The 19927-nt window shown below is 35.8% G+C and overlaps 1 protein-coding gene and 1 non-coding gene across 2 annotated transcripts; both read left to right on the top strand.

The window, feature by feature from the left end:
* Positions 1 to 618: 618 nt before the first annotated feature.
* TRNAT-AGU (transfer RNA threonine (anticodon AGU)) lies at positions 619 to 692 on the top strand. The gene has a single exon. It is a non-coding gene; the product is annotated as a tRNA-Thr (tRNA).
* Positions 693 to 3886: 3194 nt separating this feature from the next.
* Positions 3887 to 7537, top strand: LOC131605909 (putative B3 domain-containing protein At5g58280). Its single transcript, XM_058878199.1, has 8 exons — positions 3887 to 4025; positions 4157 to 4234; positions 4353 to 4418; positions 4503 to 4598; positions 5489 to 5562; positions 5638 to 5797; positions 5929 to 6135; positions 6613 to 7537. The coding sequence occupies exons 2-8, from the start codon at positions 4157 to 4159 to the stop codon at positions 7324 to 7326; spliced, it is 1395 nt and encodes a 464-aa protein (XP_058734182.1). The 5' UTR covers positions 3887 to 4025; the 3' UTR covers positions 7327 to 7537.
* The last annotated feature ends 12390 nt before the right edge of the window (positions 7538 to 19927 follow it).

Raw genomic sequence — 19927 nt, 5'->3', positions numbered from 1 at the left:
CAAAAATTGAGATAAATCAAAACTCAAAATAATTATAATTAAATATATTATTGATTAATACTTAAATGTAATTTTTATGTGTCTTTTTAGATTATTATAATTGTATTTATATTTAAAATTTGGGCCCATTTTTAAAATTAGAACGGGGCCTCTGCATTGATTGGGCCGGCCCTGACAAAGGCACAACACCATTAGTGACATTATATATAATAAAAAAAAAGACGAAGGACGAATAATATCAAGTCAAATAAATTCTTAAGCAACTCATGGTACCATGAATTAATACGACTTCAAATGTGACTCAAAGGGTTTGTTTATATTAATGAAATCGGATGGAGAAAAATGGTTTGGGATGAAATGTATTGATATTTTATTGTTTAGATCATTTAAAATTGGATGTAGCGAAACAAAATTGAGTGATATAATTGCAAACGATGAAGAAATTAGGCAGAATGAAGAATTTGTATTGTTGAGTCATAAAATTTTCAAACGAAGGAAATAAATCTTCATTCTGTTACATTTCACTCCACTCCTCCCCATTCCGCTTCATTCCTTTTATGATATCCAAATGTTGACTAAAGGAAATAAAATTAAATCAGATACCTTTATAAATATCAAGCTTTCATAGCTCAGTTGGTTAGAGCACCCGTTTAGTAAGCGGGAGGTCTTGAGTTCAACTCTCAATGAAAGCATTATTATTTTTGTTAACATTATTTTTAATAACATTTTAATTTTAACTTTTATATTTTTAATCATTGTAATTTTTACCAGTTTTTATTCTCTAAAAAAATAAATATGGATGCAAAAAGTTAGATTTTTTAACTTTTATATTTTTAATCATTGTAATTTTTACCAGTTTTTATTCTCTAAAAGTTAGATTTTTTTAACATATAAATATGATAGTTATAAATGGTAAAAACTCAAAATAAAATAACAGAAATTTAAATATATAATTTAATTTTAATTCATTTTAATAGACGAGCTTCTTATAATGTTTTAAATATGGATGCAAAAAATTAAATTGACTTAATAGGAGAGAATGAAATTGTCTGTAAGTTAATTTTGAAGTGCCCCTATTTAGTCTCCTTCACTAGCATTTTTATTTATCAGGTGCCTTTTTTACCTAATAAATTAATAATTTAATAATTTTAATTAATTTTTCTTTTAAAAATTAATTATTTAGAATGTTTAAAACATCATTTGAGCCCAAGCCCTATATTCGATCAAATCCATATATGACAATAGCCACAATAAGTGTGAACCTTATAAACTCTAACATAATTTGTAAGCAAAAAATGTGGACAATTGTTAGTAGTCCCATAAAAAAGTAAATACTGAAGTTTGTACAGGTATATTCTCATAAAGAATTTGCAGGAAGATTTGTATAGGTATATTACAGTGGAACAATAATCTGTTTTACTTCAAAATTATTTGCAGGAAGATTTGTGCAGCTATATTACAATGGAAGAATAATCTGTCTTTTTTCAAAGTTCAGACATGCCAATTGATAAGATTTCATTCATAATAGCTACCCATATGATCTTGGCCTATGAAAAACAACCAACTTCCTTTCTACAGTATGTAATTATATGTTTTGAAAAAAAAAACCATCGGGGCCAAACAATAAATATAATCTTAAAATTTCAAAATTGCAAATATAAACTAACTCTTACCTCATTCTCTGGGAGACTAGCAAAAGAATCATGAATGGAAGACTCTACACCAACTATAGCCCACATTCTTTGCTATTTTGGCTTCTAATCTGGGTTTTTTTTATGGAAGTTTCTCTTCATTGTCATTCCTTGTTTTGTGAAAAATGTTGCATATTGTTGAAAAATCATTACAAACATGAGAAACAGTTCCTATATTGTTTACTGATCTTTAGGTTGTAGTAGCAGATTGGTACTGCAGTGGAGGTTGCATCACGGGAAATCTATTTAAGTCCCACATCGATGAATTTGTTTACAAAATTATGTTAGAGTTTATAAAGGATGATGTCACGGATTTTAATGAAAGATGGGTCTTGAACCTAAAAAATCTTTTAATTAATAAGTTTTAAATAAATTTTATTAAAATTATTAATTTTATTAAAATTATTAAATTATTAATATTAATTATAAATTTATTTTGCAAGAGTATTATTTTTATCAACAAAGACACAATTACTTGGTGTTAATTTGGGTCGGATGTCGGTTTGGGTTGGATGTCGGTTGATTTAATTAAACATCGTTTAATTTGGGGAGTGGTTGATTCAGTTGTTTAATACTCTCTCTATTTCTTTTTAAGTGTGTTTTAGCAAAAAGCTCTTCAACCAAGATAGTTGTTTAATACTCTCTCTATTTCTTTTTAAGTGTGTTTTAGCAAAAAGCTCTTCAACCAAGATAGCGGATTATTAGAGTTACTTTTCCTATTATATCCTTATTTATTTTTCTCTTTCCAAATAAATTAAATCATTCACTCTTTTTTTCCAATAACTAATTGAAAATTTTGAGGTGGAGTTATTGAGAAAATAAGGGTATAAATGACAAATTATAACATTAAATTATAAAACGACACTTAAATAGGAACAAAAAAATTCTTCTAAAACGACACTTAAAAAGAAACAGAGGGAGTACTTATTTGGTGCCAATACTTATTTGGTGTCAATTTTGGTCGTATGTCGGTTGATTCAATTAAACATTGTTTAATTTAGGGCGTGCAGTCAATATAAAAATGGGTTCATTTATATTTTATCTTTGAAATATTATCATATAATAATTTTTTTCACTAATAAAAAATACTTTTTTATTAGTTTATTTTCAAATTTTAATAATTTTTTAATAAAATATTAAAAGTTAAATGTTTGTGAATTTTATAAACATTGAGTTATTTTTATAATTTATTTATGAGAAATGCTAATTCTCACGAAATGATTCACCACGATAGCATAAAAGGTAACCGTTTCCAAATCCCTCCATTTCCCGCGTCTATTCTAATAAATTATAAACTACAACACAATAAGTTATTGTTACAGCATCCCTCCATCCTCAGCTGCCCTATGTATTTTAATATATTAATCTAATGGCTTATATGCATTTGTGAAACATTTGCGATACATTTTTTCTCTATGAATAGCATCACTCTTTATTTAATTGACTAAATCGACATGATTTATCCATCAAATCGAGTTAATCGATTTTGTTAAAAATCAAAATTTTATCGATCAAAATTGAGCCTTAAAAATGAAATCACGATTTACATCGAATTTAAGTTTTAAGCCTGAAATTGATTTGAACCGATCGATTGTCCGATCTTAATTTAAAGTTAACACAATGTACTAAGTTAAGTGTCATCTAAAAAATTTATTTGTTTAAAAAAATTTATTTGTCTCAAAATACTTAAAATACTCGTGACTTTAAATTACTAATGTAATTTTATTTTTTAATCTTTCAATTGTTTTTTAACAAATATTTTTAATTTATTATTTTTTAATTTAATATTAATATTAATTTAAAATATTAATTTGAATTCACCAGTAATCAAGAAGAATAATTTGATAAAGTTATTATTTTTTATTTATTTGTTACGGTTTTTAATCTGTGTCCGATATAATATTTATTTTGTAAAAAAAAATATAGATAAAAAAAGTCAAAATAAAATTCTGATCATTGACTAATTAAAGTTTTTATTTATTTGTCTAAGGGTAAATAACCAATAAAAGTTAAACTTTTTTCATTTCTTTTGAAGGGGTGGGTGGGGTAGCTCAGTTGGCACTTGCTACCTGAGTTAAGGAAGTTGTTGGTTCAGGGTTCAATCCCTAGCAACAACATTTATTTGTAACCAAGTTGTTGATAATTTATAAATCAACAACTTTTTGAAAAAAAAAAAAAAATCTTTTGAAACACGCCCTAAATTGCAACTCCCAGTTTTCCCTCTTCTTTCAAATCGACACGGATTCTTGTCTCTATACTCCACTAACACCTGCTCCCAATCGACACCATCGCTACTTCACCGCTTTCTCTTCCTCTTCCTTTTTATAGCTAATAGTAATATTTATCACTCTAACTTTAACCCCTTCACCTCAAACTCGCGGCATTCTCTTACAATCAAGTTTCAAGGTATTCAAAACACATCTTGTTACCCAATATTTCAACTTGTTCTTTTTTTGGTTAAACAGATGGCAAAGGGTAGCTCCAGTAACAACTATGAAGAGGCTAGAAAACTAAGATTGGAACAAAACAATAAGAAATTTCAGGTAATCTCTACTTTTCCCCATTTGGTACATATATGTCTGTGTAAAACACTAGGGTTTATATTTTGATCTATTTTGATCATTGTTTATTTATTTTACATACTCACTTTTTGTTATCTAGGATTTAGGGATTTCAATGATTTCAAAACAATTGACTCAAATCGCAAGTTTTTCCAACAAGTCACCGGTAAGCTTGAAATTTTGATTTGGTTTTGGTTGACAAACAACCATCATTTCGTTTTGACTTAGTTCTCCCTCTTTCTCGGTGAAGAAACGCTGTCTCAAACAGAAATCAAAGACTAACGATGTATCGGAACAAAGGCGCTCTTCTCGTGCTAGAAACAAAGTTACTTCATACACTGAAGAGGTAAGTAATATTGTATTGCATAGTTCAAATTGCGATAATGTGATGAATAGAACAAAAATTGTGTGACTCAATTAAGAGCAACGGTGATACGCTAAGGAACCCAATACACAAGCTCATCTTAAAAATGGTTGGGGAATATACCCAGTTATGCTAGCTTAACTCTACTACTAGGATTGCACGAGTCTTTCATTGTAATGTGCATTTGCATTTTGTTATGTTTTCACTCTCTTGCATTTCAATTACATTTTGTTATGTTTCCTTTGCAATTCTCTGGAGTCTGGAGTGATTACTACTTGGAAGTGACAAAGTACATTTATAGCAAAATGTATTTTTTTATTGGACAGATGGACTTTGATTTCTTGTTTGGTACACTGATTAAGTCCGTTAACCAAACCAAGTTTGGCTTCAAATGTACTTTCACATGGAAGTGAGGTCTCCGATACATTTTCATTCTCCTTTCATCCTCTGAGATGTTTCATTTACCATTTTATCATTCGCATCTTATGCTATATTATAGAAGTCCTACAAATTTTGGCAATTATTTGTTCAAAAGTACTTGAGAAATGAGGTTCAATCCAAAGTAGTTATGCTAACATCAATCCATACATACCTTGAATTAGCTTTGGGTATGGTGATGGAATATCTACCGCTCTTTTATGACCAAGACTGTCTAAAACTTGTATGACTGGATATATATCTAGGATTAGAAATATGTGCTTGGATTTGTTTAAATAAAACAGAGTTTGATAATTAAACACTCAAGTTTGGCACCCTAGTCTTAAGTAATTTTTCATGTATTAAGAAAACCTAGATTCTTGTTTTTGAGGATTCACTATTCATTTCCAACGTGATAGTCTAGCTGAAATGTTATATATATTTCATTATTATAGTTTAGCACAGATTTTCCACATAAGAGTTCACGTCCACGGAAGAGGTCAAGGTCAAGTCCATCGTCATGGGGAAGGTGCTTAATTAATTACTTGTTGGCTTATCTATTTTTCTAATTGAACTATTAATAACATGGCTATTGGACTCTTAGTTACATTGCGAGGCCACTAGATGAAATCAAAGAAGCTACAAAACAAGAAAGAGATCGTGCTTATAAGGCTGCAGAGAAACTCGAAAGCAATTTGCAGTCTCCAAATCCATCATTTGTCAAGTCAATGGTCCGGTCTCATGTTTATAGCTGCTTTTGGTTGGTAGGTTTCAGTTCAGAATACCTTCTATCCACGATTTGTGCATTTTTTCAAGTTTATATTATCATTTATCAGTTAATAAATCTAACAAATGATGTACTTCCCACTATAAATCTTTGTCTTTATTCTTCCAGGGTCTTCCTAGTAGATTTTGTCTGGACCATCTTCCAAAAGAGGGGTGTAACATGATATTAGAGGATGAAGAGGGCTCAGAGTATGCTGCTGTTTACATTGGCCATAGAAGTGGGCTAAGTGGTGGCTGGAGAGCATTTGCGTTGGAACATAAATTGGATGATGGTGATGCACTTGTTTTTGAATTGGTTAAGGCAGACAGATTTAAGGTAATTTAAGTTGTAAGTTCGCATCCAACTCTCCTTTAACTATGCAGGTGAGATATGACCAAATGAGCCCTTTCAAGACTCTTATGCATTTCTTACCTCTTGAGCTAGCTTTTGCCATTGAGTTAAGGCCATATGAGTTCTACAAAATTCTTAGTCTAATTCTGATATCCCAAGACATGTTTCGTTTGTCTGGAGAATAAAAATTAAAATTGAGCATTCTATTTCAATAGTACATTAACATTAGAATTTCGATATTTATATCAAAGACAACAACTATGCATTGTACTCTATTAATCTATTTTCAATATTTTCTCTACTATAAAATATTGCTTTCTAATTTGAGAATATAATAATCATTTGTTATCAATTTATGCAAACGCCAATTTTTTGGAGCGCCATTATTGTATTTCTCAAAGCATGTTCAGTGCCTTATAGAGCAATAAATAAATACTGATTCTGACAATAACATTACTGCAGATTTATATTGTTAGAGCATTTCCAAATATTGGTGAAAAAGAGGAAGAAGAAAACGATACTTTGGTGGAAGAAGAAACTACGCACACAATCAAAGCAACAAAAAAATCTAAGGCTGCAAGTAACCTTGAATCAGCATCAAAGAAGACTAAAAAGCGAAAACATGCCATTGAAACTAAGGAATCAGAGAATTCTGAAGAAAGTCTGCCAGAAAGTAACATTGACAAAGAATCCAAACCGCAGAGGGTACATTCTAGTAGAAAAACAAAATCTTCTCAGAAAAAAATGCAAAAGATATCTGAAGTACCAAGTACTCCTGAGCAAAAAGAGGAATCACAAATTGAAGTTGCGAAACCAAAGGAAGCTATACAGAAAACTAGATCTTCTCAGAGAAAGCTTCAAAAGATATCTGAAGTATCTACTACTCCTGAGCCAAAAGGGGAGGCACAAGTTAAAACTATGAAACCAAAGGAAGCTACAAAGTTGTCAAGGAAGTCCAAAGAAGGTAACTTGAGCAAGAAGAAAGAACATGTTCAGCATGATGCGATTGAGTCAATGGAAGATGTTAAGGATGATGCAATCGAGTCAACGAAAGATAAGCCAGATGAAAAACCAAGCGAACATGTTTCACAGAAACCTCCAAAAAAACGAGCTGTTAAGTTTTTCAGTAAGAAAACATCAATTTCCAATTTAATCTGCGTGGTTAAAAAGCCTTAGATTAGTGGACTATGTTTTGTTATAAAAAGTGAGTTGTAAGCATCTCTTGTTGCGTTGTTAAGGTCTGTTCCATATTTACCGACGGGGGTTTCTAAGTGTTAGCTTAACATAGAATTCAGAAACTTAAAACTTTTATTCAATGCAAGCTTTCGTTTTGGAATTATTCTTTATGAGAAATGTTAGTATAATCTTTTTGAACTTTATGTTTCCATATAGTAAACTTTTAATTCATCCATCGCTTTTGTGAGTTAGGTCATTTATCAATCTGAAAAATACAATTATTATATAGGTTGAAACTTTCAGGGCATACGTAGAATAATGTAGCCAATGAAAACAGGAAAGCAAACAAGCTAGTAGTAATTATAATTTAGTTTCGGAAAGTGTGCAATCAACACTCGTCACCCTATATTTTATTCTTAGTTTTTAAAATAAAAGCACTCAAATCAAGTTTGTTCTTATCTTCTGTTCTGTTTTTCATACTTCTTAGAATAAATTATAAATCATTACTCCCTCCGTCTCATAATAAGTGTTTTATTTGAGCTTTGCGCGGTTCTTAAGAAAATGATTAGATGTGTTGATTTTAATGAAAAAGTTAATATCATTTACTAAAGTACCCTTATTTATTATAGGTAGTGGAGTTGTTGAAAAACGTGAAAGTTAATATATAGGGGTATAGTAGTGGAAAAAAATAATAAATGTTGCATTGGTATTCTAAAGAGACATTTATTTTGAGACAAAGAAAAAGTGCAAATGAGACACTTATTATGAGACGGAGGGAGTATCTTTCCAATTAAAATTTTAAACAATGTGAAAATAAGGAAAATACTCGTCCATTCTATAGGGTGTGTCCTACACCCCTGAATACTCAAAAATATTTTTGTATTCAGAGATGTATCTCTGAACACACATAAAATCACACTAGCCTTCATATTTCTGTTACAGAGATGCATTTCCGTATATTATTGAGTGGATCACGAGATGCTTCTCCGTAACATCTCATGTACTCATTTATGATGTTTTTATTTACTGAGTTGGTTTATTTAACAACTTAGTGATGATTCAGAAGATGCATCTCCGAAAATGTCAAGTGGAAAATTGGATAAAACACCACCTTGCAATCAAAGGGAGCTTCTCCTTGAAAATTGTTGGAACATTGTGTCAATATTTTAATATGGGGAGAAGAATTTGAAAAAGTTCCTAGTCCAATATTGTGTTAGTTGAAAAATTCCTTAGTCTCACATTGTTTAGGTGAGATATCTTAGCTAACTCAATTCTTTATATAAGAAAACTCTTTTTGTTGAGTTTTTCCTTCCTCACTCATAACTTTGTGTTCTTTGAATTGTCGAAGCGCGAAGTTCTCCCCCTTTCTTTTTACTAGTTGAATTTTTCAAGTACTTTCTTGAATTCTCTTTAGAGAATTATGTTAATTTCTCCTCGTTTAAGTTGTGAATTTATCAAGTATAATTTTTGGATTCTCTTTAGAAAATTATTCGAATTCCTCCTTGTTTGAGAAATTATTTTGAGTGGTCAAATGACCATTACTGAATTCTCTTTGGAGAATTATTGGAATTTCTCTTGGTTTGAGAAATTAATATGACTGGTCGGTAAGCCAGATACCACGAGTGGTATTTATATTATATTCAAATAGTCTTTGTACCATCAGAGAATGTATTTCTAAACCGATTACCTACCATTGTTTTATCCTGGAGGCGTCATGGTTGAGTGAGTGCTTTGCATAATTTTGGACAGTGATGCGAAACGTCTTAAAGAGAACGACCTAGTCCGCGGCTCAACCTGGTCATTTCTTTTGTGGCAGTTTTTCTAAACCATAAAACAAGAATTTTAAGACGTTTTGAACTGCCATGATTACGAAAGAAATTAACGGTAAGAAAACTATGGATTTAGATGGAACACTTAATTGTGTTGAAGGTGAATCTGATATACATATTTAATCAAATGATTTACAGCTCAGGACAAAAACTAACATTATGGGAAAAATAAGTATCCTTACAAAATCGTATTATGATTGGACTCGTAGATGATCTATATGATTATTACATTAACTGCGTGTTTACGGTGATTTCCGGTAAACAACCGCTAGTCTTCCAAACTATAATAAATATGATTTGGTTACTCGCAGGATCGACTAGATTGATCCTAGGACATAGTCAAACAAAAGGTTTATTGATGTGATTTGGTTCATACCTGTTTGTTTTGATTTCAAGAAACTTATGTTCAAATGGTTAATCGTTCGATACAACGCTAATTGCATAAGTTAGTGTAATTTCGAAACATCAATCGTAATAAGAGAAAACATGTAAATTGCGAAATTGTAAATTGCAAGAGAATTAACGTGCATGGAAATTAAATGACTTTAAAAGTAAAGGCATAAACAGGGAAAGAGAAGTAAAGAAATTAAAAGACATTTGATAAAAGTAAATACACATGTATTCAAATTGATGGTGTCATACGTACATTTCTCAGCGAACTCTTTCTCTTAACACTTGATACTTGAGCGATATGTGAGTAATTTGTACAAAATGAACACACGAAATCCTATCATTAAGACTCCTATTTATACTAAATTCGACCCTAACGGTCGTACAATAATCTAATGCCACGTTATCCACGAGAACCCTGGGGACGCCATCTGTCGATGTGCAGTTGATGGAAACCGTTTCGCAATTCAAATCTTCCCGCTCGAGTCCTTTTCGACGCGTGGCAGTATAGCTATATTCGAAATTGATGCGGAAATACACTAAGCTTCAGTACTTCATGCAATTTTCCGCGAATTGTCTAAGTCTCGGCAAAAAGTGCCTTTTGTGCTAGCATTAACACTCCTCTCTTTCGTTCCAACTTAGACATTTCTCTTAAAACATGGCCGTCAGTAGCCATTCTTAAATCTTCAAAGATGGTCTTCAGTAACCATCATTCTTTGAACTCAAGCTTTCGAAGGTTAATCTTCTCAAACGAAATCTCCAGCCAACAAATTGCCCCCAATAAATGCCTGTTTCGATAAACGAAAGAAATAGACGTTTCTTGCCACGATGGGATTTCGTTTTGCTTTCTTAGAGTCCCAAGACTAATAATTGACGTCATAATCAATTAAACTCTAATTCCAAAACGTCTTATCACTTTCAGAAACGTCTTCTCAACAGTTGTGTTCCCACGTCTTGACCTTACTTTATGATCATTACTCCTATATCCTAGGAATAAAGCTGGTGACTGTTCGACCGCCGTTGGATTAAATCAACACTTGCCGCGTGTCCTCCAGTTTTTACCCAAAAGGTTTGAAAGGGTTCCCGTTAAACCTTTAAATACCTAGTCTCTTCCTTTCTTTTTCCTTTCAGTTCCATTCCAACTCTCTCCAGAAAACAACGTACTCAGTTTCTTCAAACTTCTTCCTCAAATCAACATTTTTCAATGGCGTCTTCTTCAAATGTTCTCCAACCAATCCCGAAGCTTCAGAAACCTACACAACTGGGGAATCAGGAATACATACCCAAACCGAATACTGCGGAAGAACACGCTATTTACGCTTCTCAGGTAATTATCCCTTTTGAACTTTCTGAAAAGACTTGTGCTTTCATGGGCCCATTATCAGGAGAAAACAGTTCATCAGATAAATTCTTTCCTGCGTATTATAAAACTAGGCCTCTGGTGAGCAAGATAAAAATAGATGACAAAGGTAATCCCATCTCAGAAGATGTTAACCCTACAGGTGAAGCTTCGACTACGCCTCCCCTAGTCTTAGAGAAAATTAGGTTAGATTATGTAACCAATTTTGTAAGGGTTTTTAGGTCAATACCTTTAGCAAAAGATCCAGAACTATACTATTCTTGGTTGAACAAAGTAGAGAAACAAAAGGCCTCTTTCTAGCAAGAATTAGGGATTTATGATCTCATTCAGTTGTCTAAGACTGGTTTAGAGTATAACCAAACCATGTTAGTAGCGTCAATCCATTTCTGGGACGCTTCTCATAATACCTTTCATCTCCCATGCGGAATGATTACTCCAACCCTTTTCGATGTAGCTGCCATCACAGGGCTTCGACCGACTGGTGAAACTTTTGACCCTAATGTCTCGGATGTTGATACCATCAACTTCAATGAAGCCACAGTTACTTATACTGCTTTCATCCAGCAATACCATGATCAGACAAATGCTGAGGTCTCTGACGTAGAACATATTGCTTTTTTGGCACTATGGCTTTCGAGATGTGTTTTCTGCTCTCGATCCATACAAGTAGCAAAAAGATATCTATGCATGGCTAATCAATTACACGATGGAAAGAAACTGAACCTGAGCGAATTGATTCTAGGATTTCTTTACGAAAACCTTAGTGAAGCCGTAGACCTTGTAAAGACTTACACAACATGATCTCTTCTTTTCGCTGGTCCCTTCTGGTTATTACAACTATGGCTTAATGCCACTTTCGAGGCTCATCTTCCGTTCCGGGGCATCGTTAACGAAGAAATTCCAGAAATCAAAGATCGAACTGTCGAAGGGACTCGGTTAGCCTTGCTGACCCCAAAAGAAGAGACTGGGAAACTTCGTGAACATTTTTTAGCATATATCATGATGTTTGCTAAACGTTACCAGTTCAGTTCTTCAATGGCCCCATTCGTACGAAGAGCTGTGGGTCCTGAATGGTTTACTCGAGAGTTTCCTGTAACATCTCCGGAACATCAAGCTGAGTCTCTGGCTATTTGGGAAGCTTTCCTTATCCCAAGGTTATTCTATTATCGCCTTCGACCTTCCAAAGGTCAATACATCCTCGTTTGCTATCAGCCAAATCTTGTGTCCAGACAGTTTGGCTTGGTCCAAGTGAAACCCAAGTGCTTGTATGACAAAAGGAAACACATGTGCTTCCGCACTTTATACCTAACCGAAGAGGAATGTGAAGCGAAAATAGCCAAATATACTGATATTTTCAAACTTGCACCTGTCTCTTTTGTACCTGCTTTCTATACCACACCAGATTTTCAACAATGGTGGTCAGATTATTATACCACACACATCTATGATGTCGAAGGCCTTACTCGAGAACTAACTGAAGCTTTTGCTGCTGTGCAGGATAAATTCCGCAAAGGTACTTCAACTCATATTAAAGAAATCCAAGCCTTTCAAAAGTTCTTTGAAACTATTTACAGGCCTGATGACCTTAGTCGGACCGTTCGCGAAGCTGCTGTTACTTTACGTGAAAAGTTTTCTGCAAAACTGGGTAAGTTAAAATTGCCCCCGTCTGTTCGACCAGAACTACGTTATGAAGTGGCATTTAAACTTAATCCTCCAAAATTCCCTCCACTACCAAGTGCTGATTTTGGTGTGGCTTTAAGTCCTCCTTTCCCAGACTGGTTCGTGTGTGGGAATGCTCTCAAAATTCTCCAAGAGAGTACCAAAAAACGCGCTGAACGAGTGGTCCCGACTAAGCATACCCTGGATACTTTCAAAGGGCATCTTCATATAGATCTTAAACACGTTCGTGTCTTGACTCCAATACCCAAAGGTTTGGGTCTAGTTAATTTTAAATTGACTTTTCTATCCCTCACTAAGATAATAATTTCCATCTTTGTTACAGCTGTTGCTCACAGGAGAAAGGCTAAAACTATTCCTGTGCAGAAAGATTCTGAGGCCTCGAAGAGCAAGAAACCAAGTGAAAGTGACTCTGTCACAACTGACGCAAAACGCACGGTACACACGTCCTTCAAATTCCAATTTTGCACATCTTACGGATAACGCTCATTTCCTCTTCTAATGTATTTTGTTCCCTTCAGAGTTCGAAGCCTCCGACATCTTCGAAGCGAAAGACTCTTCCAACTGCTACTCCAGATGCTGCTTCAGATGGGGACGACAAATCTCCCCCTCGTACCAAACAAGGGACGAAGAAGAAACAAAAGGTTACCACTCCTGTGGGCAAAGGGAAAAAACCTAGATCTTCGAAGATTACCTCTTCGAGTGATAAAGCGCCTTCTGAAGAATCACCTTTGAAAGCCACTAGTAACGCTCTAGTGATGGAAAGCCATAATTCAAGTCCAGCCATTAATGCAGCTAAGGTATCTGGGCCTTTACAACATAATCATTTCTATAAATTTTACCTTGAATGATTAAGTTAATGTCACCTTATGATTTCAGGATGATATAGGAACCGCTACTTCTGACTTCAACTCTTTCAATGCTGCAATTGACCTTGGTAATCCCCAAGGTGAGCCAAGAAGTCTCTTGCTTAAATCAAATAATTCTCCTGCAACTCTCGCACTATAATTACCCATATTTTCTCATTTTGCAGGTGACTCTCAGCATATCTCTCATGTACTTTCACCAGTCCTTGAAGATGTCACTCCTCTTGCCACTATCAATACTGCATCTCCTATTGAAGTAAGCCATTCGACTGATGGTTCTCCTCCTATTCGCAAAGACACATGTATGGGTGAGGAGGGTCAACTCCTAGGCGAAAATAATGCAGCGGTACCATCGATTGGGAGTGAGGACACCGTATCTGATCAAGGTGTCGAAGAGGAAACCTCCAAGTTAGTCGAAACAGACCCCTGTGGAAACTCAAATTTCAACACTGTCGATATTCCTGAAACTACTCCACCCACACCTACTCCTTCAGAATTGGAGCAACTTAAACAAACTGATCCTCTCAGCTTTCTCAAAACCATGATGACCAAGGATAGCGCTTCAATTCTCACGTCTGAAGCTTCTCCCACTGTTCAGACCAAATCTGGAGACAAAGAGGATATCTCCAGCCTCCTTCATCAAATAAGGGAAAAATTCTTCGAAACGAACCTCGTCGAATTCTTAAGCAAGGATTCCATGAAATGTCATGACTTGAAGCAACTTTTGAAAAAAGTGGATTTACTCCTGGTTCCGAAAGAGGTTTCAGATGTGATTATACTCCTGGGCTCATTACTCGACCAGCTTCAGGCTAACATTCTTCGACAGAACAAGGTTAATGAACAACTTGCTGCAAAAATGGCCTCTCATAGTTCGTCATGGAAAGCTGCCACTGAGGCAACCAACAAGGGTGACGCTCTTAGGATGGAGCGTCTGAAGAAACAAGAAGAATATGATGAGTGTGAGAAAAATATAAAATCTTGGAAGCAAGAGATTAAGAAACTTGAAGAGAAGATACAAGAAGCCGAGTCTCGCCAAGCAACTATTCAACAATCCAATGATCTGAAGATAGCTGAAGTAGCACGACTGGGTATCCAACACTTCGAAGCTGCGCAGAAATTGGTGCCAGAGATCGAAGAGTTAAAGAGGCAACAAGCATTACTCGAGCTTAGTATGTCTTCGTGGGAGGCTCAATATTCAAAGATCAAAGATAGCCTTCCCAAGGATTTTAATTAATTGTCTCCCAGCTTTGTATTTTTTCTTTGTAGCACCGATCCTTTGTTTTGTAATCGTTCCTTTTCAGAATATATGCAAACTTGTCTTTCCATGTATTCACATTTTACTCTGAAATGATCAATGGTAAATGTTTGGCCATACTTCACAATATTGCCGATATCTTCTTTTCTTTTTATGCCACAGTAATCTTAATAAATGCCTAACGTGGCTCGATTACCCTTCGCAACCCTAGACTTGACGTTTCTCCTTCCCTTAGTCGTAATCATCATTATTTGCTGACGTCATTTCTTCTTAAACGTCTCTTTAAGACGTGCGTGCATCAGTTTTATGATTACATTCCAACTTCCAAGGGCGGGAAACGGCGGTGATCATAACTTCCCTCTGAAACACCAAATGCAGTCTACTCAATCATTTAAAACCAAAAACGTTTCCTTACCGTTCCTCTTGTCTATATAAAGGGTTAGTGTCCCTTTCTTCTCTTGACACTCTTTTTACCCCTTTGTTTCAGAACTCTCTTCTTCCTTCTCGCGCTCTTTTCAACTTCAAACTCTTTCAACTCTTAGCATGGCACTCAACAACAACCTGACCTATGCTAACATTGTAACTTTCATCAAAAAAGAGTTCAAGCCTTGCCCAGAAGAATTCATCAGGCATCACATCAGCCTTCGTGCCCTTTCCCAGAACCAGGAGATGGGTTTTTACCTATCAGTTCTAGAAGGAAACGTTTATCCTAAGATGCTTGCTGATTTCTGGATGTTTGCGTACCTACGCATTGATCCTGAAGGAAGAACTACTATAGTTTCTAACATTCGAGGGGCTGATATATCTATCACGCCTTCCACCATCTCTGATTTGTTGCGCTGTAGTAACACTGGGGCAACCTTTGATGATAACAGTTTCACCATGACCACTTCTGTTCTGTTGGTGAGTCTCATGGAGAATGATCCTTACACCGCCAAACTCATTAGGATTTGGCATCAACTTCTAGTGGGTAACTTCTATCCACGAAGCTGTGATGAAAACCAGATTATGGTGGAGGATTTGGAGTTCATCTCCTGTGCTTTGCGAGGGGAGAAGATCAACTTTTCGTTGTTGATCTTCAGACGGCTTGTGGAAACTGTTGCTTTAACTTCCTCTCGCGAGGGTTCAGTCAGCTGCCTTCCTTTTGGGAGGTTTTTATCTTACTTGTTCCTCAGGAAAGGTGTGGTGCGAAGGATGCGGGACTCGGGTCGTATGAACATGTTCGAAGCAGAGGGTCTTCATCCGCTATCTTTGGAAGATTTAGACCAGAGGGTGAACTAAAGGATAGTTCCTTTTTAAGTTCTTTTCTTTTTGCTGCTCCACTTTTGTAGTCTTTGATGTCCTACATGGACCAAAATCTCTTGTACTCTTCGCTTTTCAATTAATGAAGATCTTTTGCCGTGTTTTTATTTATAAATGCTTCCTAGTCACAGAGCCATTTTGGCGCAAATTAGACCATTTTGGCTTACGTAGTGTTACTTAAATATCTACGTTTTGGCAATCTTTACTTCGTGCATGCTTGGTTTGTATCTCTTTAGATACTTCCCATTTACCCTTAAGATTCTACGATCTTCTGCTAATTCTTCTATCTCATAAGCATTATTTGAAAATACTTTCAAGATTCGAAAAGGGCCTTCCCAGTGTGGGGACTATTTCCCCAAAGCTTGGTTCTTTCGATCTATAGGTAAAATAACTTTCCAAACTATGTCATTATTAATAAACGTTTTACCTTTCACCCTTTTGTTGTATGCTCTGGATACCCTTTCTTTCTGTCTCTTTATCATCTCCAAGGCTCGAAGTCTATCTTCGTCCAAGTCAACCAGTTCGTTCATCATCAGCTCCCAGTACATGTTAGGAGGAATTTCTGCTTGTCTTTGTATCCGGGCTGATTGCAAGTATATTTCAACTGGGAGCACCGCATCATGTCCGAATGTCAGTTGAAAAGGTGTAGTGTTCGTAGCTTCTTTAGGAGATGTTCGACAAGCCCAAAGTGCTTGGTCCAAAGTTTTGTGCCGACTTTTAGGTTTTTTCCCTACATGTTTCTTTATGAGACCAATTATGATTTTGTTCGCTGCTTCGACTTGTCCATTTGCCTGAGCATAGTAAGGTGTAGAGGTAAACAACTTGAAGCCTATCTCCTTAGCAAAGTCTTGCATTTTTCGTCCAGTAAACACTGATCCTTGATCTGTGGTTATACTTTCCGGGATCCCAAATCTGTATATAATATGTTTTTGAATAAACTCGATCACGGCTTCTTGATCAACATTCGCAAGTGGTATAGCTTCGAGCCATTTTGTAAAATAGTCGATTCCTACTAAAATATACCTTTGACCTCTAGATGATTTGGGATGAATTTCTCCAATTAGGTCTAACGCCCACCCTCTAAAGGGCCAAGGCTTTATTATTGAACTTAATTCATTTGCGGGAGCATGCTGAATATCTGCATGTTCTTGGCATTCTTGACACCCTTTGGCGAACTCTATGCAGTCTTTTAACATGGAAGGCCAATACATCCCGTATCGAAATAAAAGCCACTTCATTTTGTGCCCTACTTGGTGGGCACCACATGCTCTGCTATGGACGTTCGAGAGGGCTAAGTAAGCTTCCGTTTCTCCCAAACACTTTAGCAATACTCCCTCAGGAGTCTTTTTGAACAACTCATTTCCCATCAGAAAGTATGATAGGGCACGATATTTTACCTTTCTATCAGTGTCTGAAGAAGGGTCCTTCAAATAATTCACAATTGGACTTCTCCAGTCTGTGTCTGCCAACGAGTCTATGTTCAAAACTTCAAATTCTTCTTTGTTAGCAAACCCGATTTGTGAGTTTTCCAAATCACTTGGCGAAAGTTTCGTAGCCATTGCACTGCCTCTTACTTGGATTAACTCCTTGAATTTGTTCTTCGACATCCTGTATCCTGAGGCTAGTTGTGCCAAATCATTTGCTTCCTGATTTTGCAACCTTGGGACATGGTTCAGATCCACATATTCGAATTTTTTAAGCAACCTATTTACTATGATAAAGTACATGATCAAATTTTCTTTGATGCACTTGTACTCTTTCGTCAATTGTTTAATCACCAATTCGGAGTCCCCTTTAATTTCGACTCTGGTTGCCCCCAATTCTAACAAAGCTTCAAGTCCGGCTATTAACGCCTCGTATTCAGCTTCATTATTTGAACATAAAGGGCCTTCGATTTTATACTTAAGCTTTGTTGGAATTCCTTCAGGAGAAATTAGCAATATTCCAACGCCAGTTCCTTCTTTGTGAGTTGAACCGTCAAAGTATAACTTCCAAGGTGACAATTCCACATATTGTTGAGAACTTTCCACCACTGCATGATCAACAATGAAATCTGCCACAATTTGCCCCTTCATAGCCTTAAGGGGTTGAAATGTTAACGAGTACTCAGTTAGGGCCAAAGCCCACTTGCCAATTCGACTGTGTAATATTGGTTTTGATAACATGTCTTTAATAACATCACAATGGGACGAAACATAAACATCAACTGGCTTTATATAATATTTGAGTTTAATACATGAGAAATATAAACAAAGGCAGAGTTTTTCTATTGCACTATACCTAGTCTCTGCATCATTGAGTACTCTACTTAGATAATAGATGGCTCTTTCGATGCCATTCTCATCCTCCTGAGCTAACATGCTACCTATTGTTTTATCCGAAGCTGAAATATACAAGCGCATGTGCTTCTTTCCATTCGGAGGAGCCAATATTGGAGGATGCATCAAGTATTGCTTAATCTTTTCGAAAGCTTCTTGATGTTCAGCTAACCATTCAAACTTTCCTTCTTTGAGACGAAGCAAAGGTGAAAAGGCTTGTGTGCGTCCACTTAAATTGGAGATGAACCTTCTCAAAAAGTTTATTTTCCCCAATAAGGACTGCAGTTGCTTCTTCGTGGAGGGAGGTTTTGTTTCCATAATGGCTTTCGTCTTATTCTGGTTGATTTCTATCCCCTTCTTGTGGACCAGAAACCCTAGGAAGTCTCCTGCCTGCACAAAGAAAGCACATTTAAGGGGGTTCATCTTCAAGCCATGTTTTCGCATTCTCTCGAATGATTGGCTCAGATGATCTAGATGATTGGAATCTGATACAGATTTCACCACAATATCATCTATGTATACCTGCATAAATGTTTCTATAAAATCATGAAATATAGAATTCATTGCTCTCTGATATGTTGCCCCAGCATTTTTTAGGCCGAAAGGCATTACTACCCATTCGTATGTACCTATTGCCCCTGGGCAACGAAAAGTTGTTTTGGACACATCCTCTTCCGCAATGAAAATCTGGTTGTATCCAGAGTATCCGTCTAACATACTCAGATACTCGTATCCTGCTGCTGAATCTATCAGCATTTCTGCCACAGGCATAGGATACTCATCCTTAGGTGTTGCTGCATTCAAATCTCTAAAATCTATGCATACTCTTAAAGAACCATTCTTTTTAATAACTGGCACAATATTAGCAATCCATTCAACATACCTCGTGGTCTGGATGAATTTACAGCGTAGGAGTCTTTCTACCTCTGCTTTAATCTTTGAATGGATTTCAGGTGCGAACCTTCTGGGAGTCTGCTTAATAGGCTTTTTCCCTTCTTTGATTGGTAATTTTAATTCGACTAGATCTCGTCCCAAACCAGGCATTTCATCGTAATCCCACGCAAAACAATCTTTGTTTTCTTTCAGCAACGTAATGACTTTAGATTTTAGAGTTGGTTCCAGCTTTGCACTGACATACGTTATCCTCTTCCGATCCCCTTCCCCGAGATTTACTTCTTCAAGTGGGTCTTGGGCTAACATTTTAAAATTTGAAGCCATAGGATCTTTTTCGAATCCCAGAGGCTCTTCGTCATAAATTGCATCCAATTTTTGGGTAATTTCTTTCTCCGTGGTGTTTGCCATTCGGACTGGATCTTCAAAGGATTGGGAGGACGCATGTAACTTTGAATCTGATATCGCTTCGTTTTCTGAAACCGACTTTAGCGTTATGTTTGATAACTCGGCTTCGAGAGCCGTGTTTCTTTTATTCTCGGCTATATAAGCCGAAATCTTCTCGAAGAAAGAGGACTCAGACATTATCAACATCGTCGTCCCAGCCTGTTGGCCGTACCGCTGGATAATTCTCTGTTGATGTGCCCTCTTCTGGACCGTCCATTATCTCCCTGTTCCATTGGAAGCCATTTGGATGCAACGATAGATAATAC

The sequence above is a fragment of the Vicia villosa genome, linkage group LG1, assembly GCF_029867415.1.
Source record: "Vicia villosa cultivar HV-30 ecotype Madison, WI linkage group LG1, Vvil1.0, whole genome shotgun sequence".
In the NCBI taxonomy this organism is placed as follows: domain Eukaryota; kingdom Viridiplantae; phylum Streptophyta; class Magnoliopsida; order Fabales; family Fabaceae; genus Vicia; species Vicia villosa.
Note: the sequence above shows the minus strand (reverse complement) of the source record. Positions and strands in the feature narration are given on the sequence as shown.

Coding starts and splice junctions, on each gene's coding strand:
- LOC131605909 (XM_058878199.1), top strand. CDS start 4,157: ATGGCAAAGGGTAGCTCCAGTAACAACTATGAAGAGGCTAGAAAACTA. Junction 4,599..5,488: donor TTACTTCATACACTGAAGAG/GTAAGTAATATT, acceptor TCATTATTATAG/TTTAGCACAGATTTTCCACA. Junction 5,798..5,928: donor TTTATAGCTGCTTTTGGTTG/GTAGGTTTCAGT, acceptor TTATTCTTCCAG/GGTCTTCCTAGTAGATTTTG.